The 18,935-nt window shown below is 40.6% G+C and overlaps 1 protein-coding gene across 1 annotated transcript; it reads right to left on the bottom strand.

The window, feature by feature from the left end:
- Positions 1 to 1,934: 1,934 nt before the first annotated feature.
- LOC122669694 lies at positions 1,935 to 17,524 on the bottom strand. Its single transcript, XM_043866529.1, has 8 exons — positions 17,502 to 17,524; positions 16,576 to 17,324; positions 6,417 to 6,491; positions 5,982 to 6,179; positions 4,793 to 5,826; positions 3,192 to 3,358; positions 2,925 to 3,105; positions 1,935 to 2,840 (listed from the first exon to the last, which is right to left on the bottom strand). Exons 2-7 carry the CDS (start codon positions 17,282 to 17,284, stop codon positions 3,087 to 3,089), a joined length of 2,202 nt encoding a protein of 733 aa, XP_043722464.1. The 5' UTR covers positions 17,285 to 17,324; positions 17,502 to 17,524; the 3' UTR covers positions 1,935 to 2,840; positions 2,925 to 3,086.
- Positions 17,525 to 18,935: the final 1,411 nt, after the last annotated feature.

Below are 18,935 nucleotides of genomic sequence, written 5' to 3'. Positions count from 1 at the left end.
TTCATTGTGGTTCAAGCTCGAAAGCAAATGGATCTAAACCAGTATTAATCTAATATTGAAAAATCAAAATGAACTAAAACCGTATTGGATTGAAACCGAAACCAATAAAAAATCGAAGTTTCTTAATGGTTTGGTTTTGGTCTCACTCATTCCTACACCGAAATCGATTCAGCCTGATAGAAACCAGGCTAAACCGTGTGTTTGATACCCCGAAGTATTAGTAAACTATAATGTCTACGCACCCTATTGGTAGCTATAGGGCTGCAACAGGGTCGGGTTGGGCTGGGCTTTTTAAAACCCTAACCCAACGCTGAGTCCTCTTAATTAGCTAGGCCCATGCCCGGTCTGACCCTGACTCAGGGCTAGGAAAGTCCAACCCTGATCTGTCCTCAGGACAGGGCCTGGCTGGCCCTAATTGGCCCTAATTATGGTGCCAGCGGTGATGGTGGAAATGTTGCTGGGTATGGAGGCAACGCTAGTGGTGGAAGTTATGATGTTGTAGGCGGTGGTGGTGATAATTTTGTTAGTGGTGCTTCCTCTATGAGTGGAGATGGTAGCTATGCAACTAGCTCTTATGGTGGCAGCATGGTTTGGGTTTTGGTTGTGATCAGTATGGTTGCAATCAAGGCAACAATGCAGGTGCTGCCAAAGGCTATCTCTAGGACGATCCAGAATGGAATTACATGGACAACAATGAGCCCTATCGCGATACTAACAACAAGAATAAGAAGAAAGGATTGGGCTAGACCGGGCCGGGCTCCACCCAATGCCTCAACCCTGGCCCAGCCCAGACCCTATTTGGGCTCAGGGTGGGTTCGGGCTGTCAGGGCCAAACTTACACCTCTAGCTAGCTATATAAAGGATGTACTGTCATCTCCCGGCCCCCACCGAAGGAGTGAATAAGAGGCCACTGAGCCCACCCAAGAAGGAATGAGCGAGCCATCTCTCTGTTGCTAACTAATCTCCCAGCTTTTTGTTTTTTTGGTTACAACTAGTCTCCTAGCTAAGTCCTGTAACAAGGTCCTTAGGAATGTTTAGGTTAGTATGCATTTGTACTGTTCATATTCTATAAATTTGGGACCTGATGATAGTCATTGATCAATACTCCAAAACCCGCACAAATTAATTGCGTTATACATTGCATTAACGTGATGTTGATCTTATACTCTCACCTTAAGGGTGTCAATCGGTTCATCTCCGATTATTCGGTCCGGTTTACATTTTGATAAGGTGCAAATCAAAACCGAACTAGATAGCAATTAGTCAAAATTAGAATAGTTTTGCATTTAGTCTAGTTTTACAGACTGATTTCTATACGATTTTCGTTATCTGGTTTAAATCTGGTTTACATGCGATATGTAATGCTGGTTTTGAAAAACGGTTTGCAATTGATTTGTAATGTGTTTAATTTCAGTTCACATTCGATTTACATGCAGTTTGTAGTGCTAATTCAAATTCAATTTCACCTTTGTACCTAACAAGCAATTGGCCCATCGAGCTTGGGCTAATCCTTCACCTATCTGCAGCCTTTAGACAACCAGAATCCTGAGCTTCATTCCTGAGCAGTGAAAAAAAGTTAGAATATGAGAGATGCTTGGTGCCGTCTCGAAAGAGAGATAGAAAAACATTTCCATCTGACTGGATTTGAAGTTGGTCATAGATATTTTCAAGACTGAATGGTCCATGGTCAGTTCAGCATTTGTAGAGTCTCAATTTGCATCTTAGAGGTAGCTTTCTTATTATGACTACTATCATGTTTGGAGGAAGCTTAATCAACCTAATGATTACATTGCCTCTTTGCCTTCTGAAGATGTGGAGAACTATCATCCATCCTTCTGACCAGTGTATTTACTAACAAATGCCATATTTTTCATGTTTTAGTGCAATTCTTACTTCATAAAACAAAACAAAACAACAAAACCAAAAAAAAAATAGAGATGTGCTCTGGAAATTCAAATTCATACAGGTTTAAAAGCTTTGGACAAGTTTAGAATAGAGCATTCACACCCTAGCATTTCGAGCACAAATGGTGATCCAGACAATTAGTGTATATGTCATCCCAACCATCATAGCGACTCCTGCGTTTCCAATCCGCTGATAGAGCTGTCAGTTCTGCCACTTCAGCTCCTCCTTCAGCACATGCTCCCAATCAGAGGGTGGGCTATCAAAACCACCACCTATGCACTGATTCCCATCCCTGTTTGGTATAAGAGTATTGAGTGGTTCTTCAGAAATACAAACCCCAAACTCTTTCAATTGGTCTTGTTGCCAAGGATCATCTGAATCCAATGTATTTTTCTCTTCAGTGCAATCTGTACCATGATGCTGCATGTCCGGCCTAATTGTCACTTTTAAACATCCATCTTCTGATCTGTCTCTAAAAACAGGTGAAGGGTTTCTCCTCTCTGAAGAACTCCCATCTACAACCTTTATTGGTTGGACTTTCATCCTAATATTTCGAGTTCTATTCAGACAAGGGCTCGATATTGTATCCTCCCTTCCTGCATAAGCTCCAATGCCAGTTGACTCCGCCGGATGCCCGCCCTTCATGGAACTACAATTTTCAACACGACATTTTAGAATACGAAATCTGGACATAACAGAAGCCTCACTGTCCTCGGCCTGACTGGCAACAGAAGCTTCAACATCCTTGGCTTGACTGGTAACCGGCACCTCAACATCCTTAGCCTCACCGGCAATTCCAGTTGGAGTTTTCTCCTGTGTAGTGGTGCCTAGAACTGTGCTCTTCATCTCTTGTGTCAACATGTCATCAACGATCAGATCATGAGAAACATTAGGGCTCAAATGTCCCCCTGTGTCAATTGGCATTCCTGCCGCATCTGATCAGAGAACAAATAATAAGTGATACTAGACAACCTCCACATAGAGAGCACAGGAAGTCAAGGTTAAGGTCCACAGCTCACCTTTCTCTTGGTCTCTCATGCAGTTCTCCATCTCTATTTTCATGCGAGCATAACATGCTTTATATTTCACAGAACACAAAGCAGCTTCTGCTTCAAGCCATAAGTTCTTAAATAATATAGTTTGCTGGTGTTCATTGTCAAATTTCTCCTTCATAACTGTCTTCATAGCCTGCAGATTATGATGAGAACATTGGCCTTTTTCTTTGCATCAACAGAAAGAACTAAGCTTAGCATGAAATTTGTGGGTGTAACCAGAAATCAGAGCATACCTGATCTATCTTGATTCCTGTCTCACCATCCATAGAAACAACATCCTGCAATTTCATATCTTGCTTACCAGAATCAGTACAATGCATTTTTCCCTCGAGGTCATTTTGACTTGGTACATTGACAGCCTCTACACTGTTGACCTGGGACCTGCATGTCCAAGAAACCTAAAGAGAATATTGTTCAGTTTTTAGAAAACTGACAATAGTCAAGAGCATTAAATATAAGAATGGGACAATCTCCCACCACATACACTTGCAGCCTTCCCCTCTAACCCCCCAAAGGAAAAGTCGGAACATAAAAGATGAGAGACCCCCAACCACAAAATTCCACTACTAGAATACCCTAGAACAACTTGATGGTCTGTAGCCTGTTCCTATCACTACCAAGTTTGTAATATATGATTACTAAACTGAACCTATAAATTCACATATTATAATACAATGCCTGAGCATGAGCAACGTTTTCAAAGCACTTCCACAACTTCAATAAATTCGGTATTTTAGAGACAGCCATGTTAGTCGAAAGAAGCGTAGCTAATATTTCCAAAAAATATGACAATGTCTAGATATGAAGAATGAAGGTTTTGTATTCTATTGGTCCCACAGACTAGGGTGTCAAAAGTGGGACCGCATCGGTAGGCCTGACCTAAACCGACCGGTTGAAGACTGAGACTTGCCCGACCGGTTGAAGACTGAGACTTGCCCGACCGATTACTAAACGTGTAGGGCTCAAGCACCGACCGATTAATAATCTAGCATTCCAGGTGCAAGGTTGCCTGATTGGTACCGACCAATAACCGACCATTTATAGCTTAATTAGGCCATTTAATCCAATTTAGCCCAATTAGTCAATTAGCCCATTTAAAGCCTGATTAGTCAATTAGCCCATTTAAAGTCTGATCATAGCCCGATTAACCCAATTTCCTTGAGCCTGATTACAGACTGGTAACCGACCGACTGAATAGAAACATGCCCTTGCTCTGGCCTACGAGGCCCAATTACCTAAACAGGCAAAAACGGTGCGGGGTTTTAAATTGATGGGAACTGATTAGGCCCGACTGATTGACACCTCTGTGGCAGGACTTTGAGGCTTTGTAATGTTCAGGGTTAACTAGAACAGAATCCAGAAACATCGATGACTTATTAATAGCAATAGGACTATTGGCTTTTCAACAAGCAGCTTGATGATTGAGAAATTTGTAAATATCAATTGGCACAAACCGACTTTACCATTACACAGTCGTTAAGGTCCCGGGCCTCCTGGCCAATGACTATTCGGGGAATACTTTAACTTCACTGACTCGGCATGATTTTCACTGCGTTTGCTGAAAAAGCAATTTTCCAAAGAAAGATATCTGTTGTCTCAATTGGCATGTATAAACCTTGGACAATAGGTTCAAAATCTGTTTTGACTTTTGAGTTGCTGATCTAGTAAATATAATGCTTACTCAGAAGGTATCAACTATCAACAAAAACACCTTTACCATCCCAAATGTATCAACAAACAATTCTAACATTCCTTTTTTCTTTTTAGAATAACAAAAAGAAGATTTATTATCAATTTCTGCCGCAAAACTGAATAAAAACGAACCACCGTACCTTCTGAGGATCAGTTGGTATTTCAAGGCAGCAAGTGCTTGACTCAGGAAATTGTATTTGGGGCATTGATCTCATTAATCCAACCTTCTTTGAGAGACATGCATCAAGATTGTTGATTACACGACGAATAACCTCATGATCCTGTTCCTTCAATTCTTTTAAATCACTGGAACAACTAGAAAGAAGCAATTCCGACAAGTTATGCATAGCATTAAGCAGCAGCTGAATATCAATCTTCGGTCCGGTGTCAGATGCTTCACCGAATTGTTTAGCAAGCCCAACAGGAACACTAGCTAGTGAAAAAGGCAAACTTGAGGACTGTTCCACAACATTGGATTGTACACAAGATGAGCCATCCTGTCCCAGATCCTTAATATCCGATTCAGAATTTACAACTGTTTCCTCGGAGGTAAACAGTTCAGATGTAATATTATTGCCATAACTCATTTGTTTCATGTGAGAAGGCTTGAGTTCAGAACTTTTTGAACAGATTGATGGAACATGTTCTTTTCTTGGTTGGGTCAGTTCCTGGATGCCATCTGAACATAATATCTCATTCTCAATGTTCAGTTTTGAATAATAAGGTGCTGCTTTAACAGAATCTTTTAATTCATCTTCCACAGATAGAAAATTAACTGACGAGAATCCCTTAGACAAAGATGATGAACCAGCTTCACCATGTTCATTTTCATCAGGTACTAAGTTCACCCCTTCCTTTTTCAAGGAAAAAGCAACAGCATCATCAGCATTGACAGCAAGAATATGAGGCCCTTCAATACTTGAACTATTACATCCTTCAAACTCCTTTACAGGAAGATATGGATACACCACTTCAGTGACTCCAAATGGAAATAGACGGGAAGTTGGAGCACCTTTCCAACAAGGAGAATCCACGACTGGGTTAAACTGGTCAAATGTTTCAGAAGACCCCTCAGCAGAATCAGCTGTTCCAGCACCTCCAGATACTACATTGTTGCAAGCATCAGAGAGCTTGAAATAATTGGCTTGGAGCTTAGGTTTTGCCTTTAACAGATCTACGGAATTAACAACAGGATGTTTGTTTTTAGAAGGCTCATCTTTTTTAGAATGGAAAAGAATTAACAACAATGTAATCTCATCATTTATAATGGAAAATAACTAACAATGTAATCATTTTTACCCATACATGTATCAGCATAAGATTCTTTACCTTTTGAACTCATCTGGATTAAGGGCTCCTTAAAGTTGGAGGTAAAACAGGCAGCAGATTCACCATTGTCAAATGCATCCCCAGGCTGCTGACTGAAATTCACATTTCTTGATGTCTCCAGAGCTGAAAAACTTGTTTCTCCGGCCCTTGCTCCAAAGACTAGGGATGAGGAAGAGCTTGTTACAGATGCATATGAAACTGCAGGATCAGTTGTACATGAATCAAGTTGTGTGAAGCATCCCTCATATGAAGCAGTATCAGGAAAAAGACTACTCCAGGTTTTCGTGAATGAAACTGGAGATGGTGCTTGAGGGTAATAGACTTCCTGGAGCACTGAAGCAGGACCCGAGACTCCTGGTCTTGAAGAGTTGAAAGGAGATACTCTAGCAGTATCATCTAACAGTGATGAACACGTATTGTCTAGCCATCTTGTACCTCTTGATCCACTTGGACTTTTTATTGCAGAAATCTCAACACGTTTTGCTGGCAAGCCTTCAGGAGCAGGGGTCCCTGCAGTGGAATCATGAGTAACAAAGAATCTCTTTGCATTGTTGTCCAAACAAGAAAATGGTCATCATATGCATACAGGAAATTCTCTTTCCATAACACTACTATATTCAATTCCCACACTCCAGGAGAGAGGCACAAAGTCGGCATCAATAATGGAAGAAACAAATATGCATATAATTGCAACTTTATAGAAGAAATATAAGAAAACAAATTCAAATTTGAAGTTCATGAGGTCAACTATACCAGCAGAGGTATCGAAAGTAATGAGGAAAATTTCAGCAATGTTGGCCAAATAAAAATGGTGACCATCTTTAGAAACAAGAAATTCTCTTCCCTACTACTCTTTAGTATCTTCATTCAACTCTTACTCCAGGGTGTATTTTAACATAGATTTGTAAACTAGAAATAAGTAAAATATTACACTTTCTTCAACCAGCATATGTGTTAAGAAATATCATTCAACATAAACAATGAGGGGAAAAGCAGAGCAATTATATGTACCCAATTTATTGAAGAAAAATATGACAATGTATTTAATTTGGATCAAGACCATTACTGCTGTACCATCAGAGTTGTGGCAACTGGGGACTTCAACCCTTAAGAGCTCAGAACCAGCAGTACAAATGTTAGAATTTTGGATCTGGTTTTCAGACTCAAAAGTACTGCCCAGAACAAAAGGTTCAAATTTTATTTGTAACTTCAACCAAAATAAACAGCGGCTTATCTGAAAACATTCTCCAGTCAGGCAATCAAATCTGATAACATCAAGTCTGATATATAACATACTATAGATTTTTTTTTGACATAATTTAAAAAATCTGAGAGTCTACCAGATCAAAGAGATCAAAGAGAAAACTCCAAACAGAGAACTTCAGTATCAAACATGTGGAACAAATCAATATGACAGCAGGTTTCCCTTTCAAATTCAAACGGAAAAATGATTCTGTTCTGTTCAACCATCTCCTTTTAAAGTATTTGTAGCATTTAAAACAAGAAGAAGATAGAAAAACGACTCTAACAAAGACGTGCCTTTAATGACTCAAATTAGATACTGACTATAGAAACCCTTGAACCCCTAGTAAACATACATATGATTTCTTTCCAATTCAAGTAACCAGTAACTCATTGGCTGAACCAAGGCCCATAAAGGGCATACCCAGTGGGTCAGACTCAGAGTCTGAGTCAAGAGCTTCTATTGCGAACAGAAGATCTGCAGAGAATTCGTCGTCGATGGAATACAAAGACTCGATGTCAGCATTCGGATCATCTGAAGTATCATGAGGAGTAAGCATATGCATGAGCTTGGTCCGTTTTTGCTTGTCGGGGAAATTCTTTGCAAAGTGATCTTTCTTTCCACAAGAGTAGCATGTATCAGAAGTTTTTCCACGAAACTTCTTTCTCTTGAAGTACCTGTATCTTTTGGGGTTGCCTGTGCGGCGAGGTTGGGAAGAAGCCTTGTGCTTGTGCCGCCTGTGCGGATGTGATCTGGTGTCAGAGAGACGGGAGTGATGATGTTTCTTTTTGGTGGGACAATGACAATTTTGATCTTTGCACTTGATTTTGAGATGGGATGTGTTGCAGACGTCCTGTAATCGTCCAGTAGTCTTTTCCCATGTCTTGAAGAACTGCTGCTGGTTGCAAAGACGCTGAAGTTCTGTTTGGACTTCTTGGTAGAGGCGACCGAGAGTCACCTGACTGAGCTGAAGGCCTTGAGTAGTCAAATGTTTGACAGCATCATTGCCCAAGGGTTCTGGGAATGAGTTGAGAAAAACTTGTTTCATGTTCACATCATCCATTTTGCCTAGGATGTAGAAACGATCAATCATACGATGAAAATGTCTTTCGAGATTAGCTTTCTGGAAAGAATAACATTTCATCTGGAAATACTCTTCACGGGCTTTGAGACGATTATTCTCCAAAGGACCAATGAACTCGTTGTATATTTGGAGAACGAAGTCATCAATACTCAATTGGACCCATTGCATTTGCCTGTATGGTCCTAAAGCCATGTACCACTCTCGAAGAGTACCATGAGTACGTGCTAGAAACTTGGTAATAGCTGCTCTGGGTGTCATGCCGTTCTGAAGTAATTCAGCTGTAAGCCAGGCATGAAATTCTGAGATCTTGTTGGGCCATTTATGAAATGGAATACCATCAAAAGTAAAGAGCTGCTTAGGATCTTGATTGCCGAATGGCTGGAAATCTTGCACTGGTGGCATAGGTGGCTGGTTTTCGCCAACATGTTCTTCTTCTTCAGAAAGAACTTCTGTAACTCCAATAGGCTCAGTTGCAGGTGGTGGATTTGGTGGTTGTTGTGCCATGAAAACCAAAGGGGGTTCCGTGGACCATGAATCAGTATCAGAGGCTACAAAGGACTCAAGGATTGGAGAGGGTTTGGAAGGAGGAAAGGAGTCCATGTAAAGTTGTTTGAGGAAATTTGATAGGGAGTTGGGGTTTGTAGCCGGGATCAATGGGGAACTCGCTAGTTGGGTAGATGGAGGTCTTTGTGGAGGCACATATGGGACAAAGGCAGGGGCTCTGGAATGAATTGGTTGAAAAATGGGTTGGGTATATCGATAAGGATTGGGCTGGTAGAGTGGGGGTTCTACAGTCTGGGGTATGGATAGAATGGTATTGGTGCTAGATGATGATTTTGGGGACTTCCTGCGGCCAAGTCTACTCTGACTCTGGCGTAAATCCTACAGTTCCTTGAATAGGTCTATTGGAAAGCTATGGTGTGTAGGTGACACATCATACTCAACTGCTGGAGGAAAATCTGGGTAAAACCGAGGGAGAGATGGTGAGGGAGGAGGTTGTATCGAGGCTTGGATCCAGCTGAGCTGATCTTCAAGTCTCTGCTTTTCTCGTTCGCGAGTAGAGATGAGAGAAGAGGCATAAGCAACATCTCTAACTATAGTGGCTATGTGCATGAGTTCCTTGTGTAGAGCTTCGATTCGTTCTTTGAGATAACAAACATCGATCTCTTGTTGACTTAAACGGAGAGTAGTGTGTTCCTGATAGGACACAATCTTCTGAAGGTACTGGTTTTGCACAATAGCATTCTCGGCTTGCCAATTGAGCTGTGCTTCAACTGTAGTGTTGTCAGGGAGATGTCCATCTGGTTGGACTGAATTGGAAGGTGTGACTTTCCATTTATGCTGGCGTCTATCATGATCTTCATAGTCAGTTACTCCTGGGAAATTCTTGCTGATGCCAGAACTGCTTCCACTACCACTTAAAGGATAACAAGGTGGTGGAGGAGGCGGAGCTGAAGCTGGGGAACAACAACCTAAAGTGCAAGGTTTGCTGCTTCCATATTCCACTATAAACTGGTATTTGCCCGGGTCGTCGCCAAGGGGGCCGACGTTAGGACAGCCTTGCTGGTAACGAATCCATAACGGATCCTTTAGGCGTTTCTTTCGCCGGGGTTTCCTGTAGGAGATAGGAGGAGCTTCATCAGAATTAGAAGAGAGGCAGTCAGGGCAATCGCAGACATCAAAATATTTATGGCCAGAGGGGCCTTGAAAGCTGTAGATCGGGTTGCCTTAAGCAAAAGATGCTATAGGAGCATCCAATCTCAGATCAAGCTGCGGGGGTGAAGATGGAAGAACTGGACCCATATTGACGGGTTTCGGGAAAGTAATTTCTGTTTTTCCGTTGCCGAGCCGCTTATAAGTTGGATCAGTTGCCACCAAAGGAGGTGTGGGTTGAACTTCATGCGTTGATTCGTAGGCTGAAACCCAAGAATCGGGGACCAACTTGAAGAGATCCGTTCGACTAAGCTGCCGTGGAACATGAGTGACCGTGGGGGTCTGATCTGAACCAATATGGAGGAATAGAGCTGAATCATTTGAGGTGTGACCAGTGTTAAGGTCAAAAGCAGATTTTGCAGACGGTAACATATCTGATAGTACAAGGTTGCAACTATTGCTGATTCCACCTGGGGAGCTCCTGTGATTTGGATCAGAAATTTCCAAGCTATAGGAAGATTAGGATCCAACAAAGAAAGGTTGTAGTTGGGATACAGGGAATAGAATACTGTGTCGTTGTTCAAAGTGGACTGAACATTGATTAGAACAGCATGCTGATAAAGCTTGAACCGGGTATCCAACAGATCCATACGCATAACAACTGGAAGACCTTTCTGTCCATGCAAGGTAAGTGTCATTTTGACTACACCAAGATGGAGATGGGTGTAACCCAAAGTGAGCCATTGTCTGATCAGAATTGGAGGGATCTCAATAGGAAAATATTGCTCAGATCCTGAGGCTGTAATATGATTTTGGGAAAAAGGAGAGGCTTGGACATACTCTTTAAGACCTGGGGACTTCTTAGGAGCAAGAAGAGTCCGTATAGTCTTTGAGAGAGTAGCGGTGTGTCCGGGAAAAACATCATAAGGGTTGATGATCGGAAAATTTGTAGGGTGAACTTGTTGATCAGAGGGAGTATAATTTAACTCATAAAGATAATCAACTTTAGAAGCATGGGTTTGCGGAAATGTAACGGATGAAGTACCAGGAGCCGTTTGCATCATATGGAGAAAAGAGGTTTCACCTGCCAGAAGAAGGATGACTATCTGTGTATGATGGAGTAAGGTTTGTGAGTGTAAGCACAAGGTGTTTGGAAAGAGCTAATGTGCATGCCAGAGGTTTTCCGAGCCTTATAGGGATAAAGGGGGCCTCCTGCCACGATCCCACGCGCTCAAGGACAATTACTGACATAACCATTCACCATAACCAAAGAACCTAAGATCATAGAAGATTAACCATAGAACCATCATACACAAATAGGCAGAGCCCTCACCGAGCAGATGAAGAGAAAAACTTAGAAACTCATTGCTCTGATACCTATATATTTAGATTCTTTTCACCTTCTGAGTTTTACAAGACTGGGGGAGGAAGTATTTATAGACTTCCTTCGGACTTAACACACAATGAAATCCACACATCAAACAAGAACAGTAAATACAATGGCCGACAAAAGCTTTAACAAAGCAAAGCAAATACAATTATTAAAGCAAAACAGAAATCACGGAGCAGAAATCACGAGCGGAGATGGCGGAGGACAGCGACAGAGGTGCTAGTCGGTGTCATTGCCAGAAGAGGTGTCTGGAGCAAAAAGCAAATAGCTATCTACTTCATGCTCAGCGTGGGCCATCATGATGCGATGTATCAAAGGATGATGTAGGGTCGAGTGATTGATGTCCCAAGCAGAGTAAGTGGAATTGATGAGTGCGTCCGGTATAGTGGAGGGGTCCACAGCATTTTCTAGGCACATGGTTCGCATGAATGCAATCCAGCTGGTGCGTGACTCATCATCATAATCTCGGTGATCCCAGATGTTGACAGATCCAGTACTCATAATGGAGAAGGATGGGTCATATTTGATGAGATGGTGATGGAAGAAGGGAGGTTCAACTAGGGCAAGGTGGATGTGTTCTACAGGTCGGTGGAAGAGAATAGTGACATGGTATTGATCTCTGGGAAGGGCTGAAAGGACGGTGATCCAATGGTGGATGGGTGCAAAGAGCTGGAGAAATCGAGCAAAATGGGATGGGACAGCTGGTCGGAGAAATCTGTGGGATTGGGATCTAGAAGGAAGTCTGTAGGTGACGGTGGTCTGTCTTAGGTAATGAAGGAGGGTATGGGTAGAAAAACACATAGCAATCTTATGGACAACGAGGAGATGCCAAAAGAAGACTACATATTCCTTGGTGAAATTGTAGTAATAGGTCATGGTGAAAAGGGTAAGGAAGGGACGGTCTGGATGGCAAGTTTGCCAATCATACAGAAGTCCATGGCGAGAGACAAAGACTTTGAGCATGCTTTGGTAGGTTTGGGTGCTGTAACTGACCATGGTTCGTCCAGAGATGTCACAGTAAATTTCAGGGGGTAAGGTAGGTAGCAAGGATGTAAGGTCATCCGGGGGTGGAGGAGTTGGTGGTTGGGAAGGTCCAGGGTCTGGAGGAGGCTGAGAAGGTCCTGGGTCTGTAGGCCAGAGAGGCATGCAGAGGATGGGAATGGTGGATGAGATAGGTATCTTGGACCTGGATAAGAAATCTGCCAACACGTTGTCTTTGCCCTTAATATGTTTGACTGTGAAAGACCATTGAGAGAACCAACGAGCCCATCTGAGAACTTGTGGTTCAGGGAGAATCTTTTGTTTGAACTGCAAGGCGGGGCTAATCTCACCTATCCTATCTCAAGATTTTCAAAAAAGGCTCAAGCCAATATTTCATTAATCAAATTCTTGTACAATGCTCGCCTCCCTTACAAACTTTATAGAAGACTCAAAAATAGACTAAGACACTAAAAAGGAAAGGCCTAACTCAATCCTTAATTAATAAGGTAACCTAAATTGACTAGAAAAGTGAAATAATAAAGAAAATACACTCAGAACAGGACTCTAACTAAACTAATGAAGTAAATCCCGTTTTCCTATTTTCTACCCATATTTTTGGCTCATTAAATTGGCCAATTACAAAGTAAACCCATGGGATCAAAGTCCCAAAACATATATGACCCAATTCAAGGCTTATCTCCACTAAAATAAGCCTTTTAAGTGACTTATCTACATCAATTTTGGCTTTTTGCATTCCAAAATGGCCAAGAAAAACTCATAGAAAAAATACAATGTTTCGGCAAAATTTCACCGAAATTTTGAGGCTTCAGTTGTCTCGACCTGGTTGAGACACCTAAAAAAGAAGAGTTTTCAAACTATGCCGATAAGTACTTGATGTTGAGCAACAACCCAAAACAGCAGATAGTTGGCGGTAGAACAGAGAATGAAGAAAAAGAAAACCTATCTCAGGTCTAGGGTATCCCACCCACTCAGTCTCTCACAGATTCTTAAGGCTAAACAGCACTCAATAACTTCAGCCCATCATATCTGGCTCTGCAGCCTTACATTGCTTATATAGACTGAAATATAAACTCCTAATCAAACTATAAAACTGAAAACCAACTCCTAGTATGAATAGGAGTATTACAATGTTGCTGAAATTAAAAAATACAACTAATTTTAGTTAGTATTACAACTAACTAAAATGCATTGGAATCAAAGGCCCAATGCATAAGTAACCCAACACAAGGCTTATTTCCACTAAAATAATTCCTCTAGGTGATTTATCTGCATCAGTAACTTGCTTTCATTGAGTGTTGGATTGTTACAAAAATTACAGTTTTTCCATTGTTCAAAATACTTGAGTTGTTTAAGTGTTTAAGTGGGCCCATATGAGATCCAAACCGGGTTTGGGAATCCCGGATTGTACTGGGTGGAGGTCAAGGCCACAACTGTAGAAGACTCTATGGACACAACAACCAAGTACACGGCTGATATTGAAGTTGAACACAGAGTTTGTCATCCCACCAGAATATCTTGGAGAACGGTATCCTCGACTTCAAGATTACATTTGTAACTTCAAGGAACTGTTGGAGTTTTGCTATGGACTTAAACTAGACAGTCATCATGCAAAGTTGATTCCTCAACTATCCAAAACTTGTGATCGAGATTTTCCTAAGCCGGGGAGGATTGATATAGATCAATGGAGAGAACCAGCCAGCCAATCGAATCAGCATTCAAGTCCACATTCTGCCCCTATGTAGCCATTGACCAGCAGCTGGAAAAGGAGATGTTTTGACAGATTTAGAGGATCCCATAGACCTTGTATGGAGAAGCAAGTCCAAGGGGATATCTGAGATTCTGTGGGCTCATTGAAGATAACAAGAGAAGAAAGATTTTATTGCTGGTTTAGTTTAGTTGTATTTACTTAAATTTCTCTTTTGGGTGCTTAGTGCCTTAGTCATTAGCAATATTAGACTTTATTTAGTTTCTATTTCTGTTTTCCCTGGCCAGCAAGTAGTTGTTTATGATAGAGTTATATTTCAAGGCAATTTTATTTTGGTAAGTCTCCAATAGCCATAGAGAGTCGACTTTTTTTTTGTAATGGTATTATTCATTATAAACAAAAGGTGAGGCCAATGCAGTGACACGATCAAGCTTGTGCAACTCCTGATCTGACCCTCAGTTACAGCCCAAATTCTGACAGAGTAATACCCTACTAGGGTCATCCTTCGATGGTAATGGCAGACTGATCAAATGGCTGGATAAGGCTGTACACTGTAAGTTACTATTCTTGATCTTACTTTCTAATTCTGAAACTCCCTCATACCTCACTATCCATCCATCAGACTGGGTTGGGGTTTTGAAGAGTTGATCAGTCCTAATAGCTCTACTGATGTAGATCGAAGCATGAAGGAGACAGACAGACAGAATTTATAAAAAAAAAAGTTATTGTTCACGTGAACAGTGATTTGGGGGTTAATATGGACAGCTGGTGTGAAGAATAGCTGCTGGAAATTGGTGGAATATTCTATTAGAAGCTGCTATTAACTTAGTTTCTATTTTTGTAATGGTTTCTTAGTTATAAAGTCTAGATATCTAGTAGTTCCTAATTTTGTTTCTTTCTTTTTAGTAGTTACTATATTTACTAGTTTCTAATCTTGTTCCTTCCAAGTTGGCTGAACTATAAAGCCTAGTTTCTATTTTCATTAGGTTTTATTTTTAGAAGTTACTATTTCTTAAGTTTCTAATTTTGTATTCATCAAAAAAAAAAAAAAAGTTTCTAATTTTGTAAGCTGACCTATTCCATTAAATAGGCAGCCCCTCTTGTAATAAAAACAGATTTGGAGAAAAGAATTTTCAGGCCTTGTTGCCATCGGTTATGGGAGAAATTCCACATTTCAACAGCTGGGATAGTTGTGGGTGAGAGACCCAGGCTGAGAGAGCCATTCCCCTGCCCCCCTTCTCTTCTATCTTCTCTTCGTTATCTTCTTCTCCTTTCTTCTTATCCTTTATGTTCTCTATTCATATGTAATAGAAAACAACAATAAAAAAAAGAGAGTTTCAGTTATTCAATTTGTTCATCCTTTTTGTGTTGATCCTGGCTGCAATCGATCTCCCGCTGATTCTTCCCCGGTTCAAGGTCGACTTCTGCATTATCTACCCTCGATTGGGATATCGCCCATCAGAGTCGCCTATTTACTAAGTCTGGAATCAGTTATTTTTCTGAGTTTTAAGACCTTCCCTGTTCTGCCCACAGCAGTGTTTTCTCATACTGTTGGTTTTCTGTTGTTGAGTACGTCAGTGACTGAATCTTTGTCTTTGACCTGAGGTTACACCTTTGTTAACAGCCCTATTTATTAGTTTGTCGTTGGGACTGTAATCTCTGTTTTTTTTTTTTTTTGCTGGTTTGGTGCTTAAAACCTACTGTTATCACATGGAGGAAGTTTCTAGCCCCTTGTTGTTAAGTATCAAATTACTTGTAGGAAAACTAACTAGGTACTTGAACCCCAAGTAACTTGACACCATGTATATGAAATATTGTACTTTCGAATGAATGAGAAATATCTTTAACCATTGAGTTACTGTTGTATGGATTCACAGACTTCTTGAAGGTGTATCCCTAGGTAAGTTCTCTCCTTTTACTTTTTCTCTTTAATTTGCTACTTTCTAATTCTTTTACTATATTTTAACCTCTGAAACAGTTTCTTTTTTCAACAAATCTACAACAAACACTTGAGCCTACAACTCTCTATCAACTCACATCTTCATCAGCCATTGAAACCGGTCCTTGTTTCACCCTAAGCCTTATTTTACTTAAAACTTTTCAATAGCCAGAACAGCAAGCTTTAGTTCTCTCTTACCATCAAGCCTAAGGGTAGTTGAGACTTAAACCCACTCCTTGAAGACAACATTCCCTGTAAGCAAAATATTATCTTGTAGGCCGTGAAATCAAGCCCAACCCAATATCCCTACGCAACCAACCAAAAACAAGATACTATGCAGAATTGAGATGAATACATCAAAACCAAGAATGGCATGCAGCTAGACCATGCCAAACCATAAACATAATAACCAGAGAAATTAGTAAATGGAAATTATGTTTTGTCTGGGCTCCAGATTGCCAAAAATAAAAAGGTGGAAAAGAAGATATATCTTAATCAGCTAAGTCAAGCAAGTGAAGATTCTTTTCTCTTGGGGATCCAGATTGCGAAAAAAAAAAAAAAAAAAGAAATGAATTTACCTTGATTTAAGAAACTTTTGTCAGTCATTGGATTGGTGCCATGATAACCATTGCAAAACAAATTTCCATCACGGCCCTTCCTTCTAGCCTGCTCCTCATCAGCCAGACCGTCACAAAAGTCAGTCCAATGACCCGTATAGCCAACAGAAAAGCTCCGAGAGTAACCAGTATCATTGGTCTCATTTAAAGGAGCAAAACTAGAAGCTGATAACGTGTTACAACCACAATCATTGAGGACAACGAGATTACTATCATCATGACTAGCTGATGATGGGTACTGGGGATAATATGGCTTTGCTGCGACAAGAGTAGTCCTAATGCTTTCTGACTGCCGCAGATCATAAGGGAAAGAACCGATGGAAGAAGTAGCAGCGTTAGGCTGTAAATGGGGATCAAACGAGCTGATAGACTGAGAACCGTAGTACCCATAATTGCCCGAGCAGGACACATTAGTGGCATGTGTGGAGTCTAATTCAGAAATCGAACTAGGATTGGAAAATGGATGGGAAACGGAAGTGGGAGGATGCAAATGGAGCCAATTTTCGAAAGGAGGCCGAAGGGAAGATGAGTAAGACCCCTCAGCGAAAGGTACGGGTGGGTTTAGGTTGGGTTTAGGGAGGGATCGATCAACAGCGAAAGGCTGTGCTAAGGGCGACAAGTTTGAAGATAATGATGAACTCCCGTGATTGAAAGAACCAAAACCCATCATTTTTTCCTTATGTTCCACAAACGCAATTCAAAAGAGCCAACTGTTCAAAACCATAATAAAAAAAATAATAATTAACACAAATTTAATGGTGCTCAAACTTTAATCAATCCAGCACAACAAAAAAACATGAAGGGGGGGGGGGGGTTTGAGAGGGACGGAAATAAGAAGGAGGGCTTACAGATATTGAAAGGATTTAAGAATCGAAATCAAAACATACGAGTCAAGTGAGACGAGGAGCGACCGATCCTGCGTGAGGGAGGGGCGGAAATAAGAAAAAGCACAAAGCTTACAGATATTGAAAGGATTTAAGAATCGAAATCAAAACATACTAGTCAAGTGAGACGAGGAGTGACCGATCCTGCGTGCTTGAGTGCGTGAATATCTCTCTCTCCGCACCCCTCACTGAAATTTGGAAATTCAAATCGAGGAAGAAGAAGGGTAGGCAGTACTGCAACAGGGAGCAGCCCGATCTCTCTACTTGTATATCCGTCCCACTCACGAGCTCCATTTCCTACGACTCGGGAGTCGGGACGACGGCAACAAGTGAACCAACACTCAGTGCCGTTGGTTTCGGAAAAAATATTCCTCTCCTATTCCCTAATCGCTACTCGCGAGTGCGGTGTAGTTTGGGGCTGAGAGCTCGAGTCGACACTTGGTAAATACAACATTCAAGCATACTGAGAACTAGACACATGGAAGATTCAAAATCCAACTGCACTGAGAAGAAAGAAAAAATAAAATAAAACTGGGTCAATCGAGCTCGCATGCTTGATGAAGCATTTTTCAGGTGTCGAGCTCTCAAAACTGTACTGCATTCATTGATTGCTGAATTGTTTGAATCAACCTAATAAATCAGCCCCTCATCAATTTAAAGCCTCGCATTATTAGTTGCTATTTACTAGTGTCAAATAGTTGGTAGGCAAGACAGGTTTCAGCCTCGAAATGAGAGACCAAAACCAACCCGGTAAGAAATTTTGGTTTTCAATCAGTTTCGATATTGGTATGGTGCAATTTCGATTTATTTCAACTTTTTAATATCAGTTTAATACCAGTTTAGATTGGTTTGTTTTCGAGTTTGAACCACAATTAAGTCTTACATTCATAACATATAATCATGAAAGATTCGATAAAATCACTTTAATTCACATTCTCCAAGTAAAACAAATATACAACCATGAATAAAAAAAATTTGATTTGATGTGTAATATTGTCCGAACAAAGAAGAGTAAATTGTAAGGAGAAGAAAACTAATATTGAAATCAATGGATAAATAGAATTTGTAGGGAAATCATTGTTACAAATCATATCATTGTTTATCATTAATTGTAAAGGGAAGATAACTAATGTTTGAAATCACAAAATGAACTCTACTATCAAATCATTCATTTGACTATCCAACTAACTTTGTATAGTGAACAAGAAGATCAATGGAAGCGTTGTTACAAATCAATTTCCCTCTTCATAATCTCATACTGATTGATTTATAACAAATTCCCCTTATAACCAGAAATTTTCTCACTAATATTGAAATCAATGGATAATCAATTCACTTATTCTTATCAAAAACAAAAAAATTATATTCATAACCTTATACTCAATGATTTTCTACCAGTTTCATTCAGTTCGGTTTTCGGTTTGGATATCGGTCCGT

The sequence above is a fragment of the Telopea speciosissima genome, chromosome 1 (genome assembly GCF_018873765.1).
Source record: "Telopea speciosissima isolate NSW1024214 ecotype Mountain lineage chromosome 1, Tspe_v1, whole genome shotgun sequence".
Taxonomy (NCBI): domain Eukaryota; kingdom Viridiplantae; phylum Streptophyta; class Magnoliopsida; order Proteales; family Proteaceae; genus Telopea; species Telopea speciosissima.
This window is presented reverse-complemented; position numbering and strand designations above follow the sequence as displayed.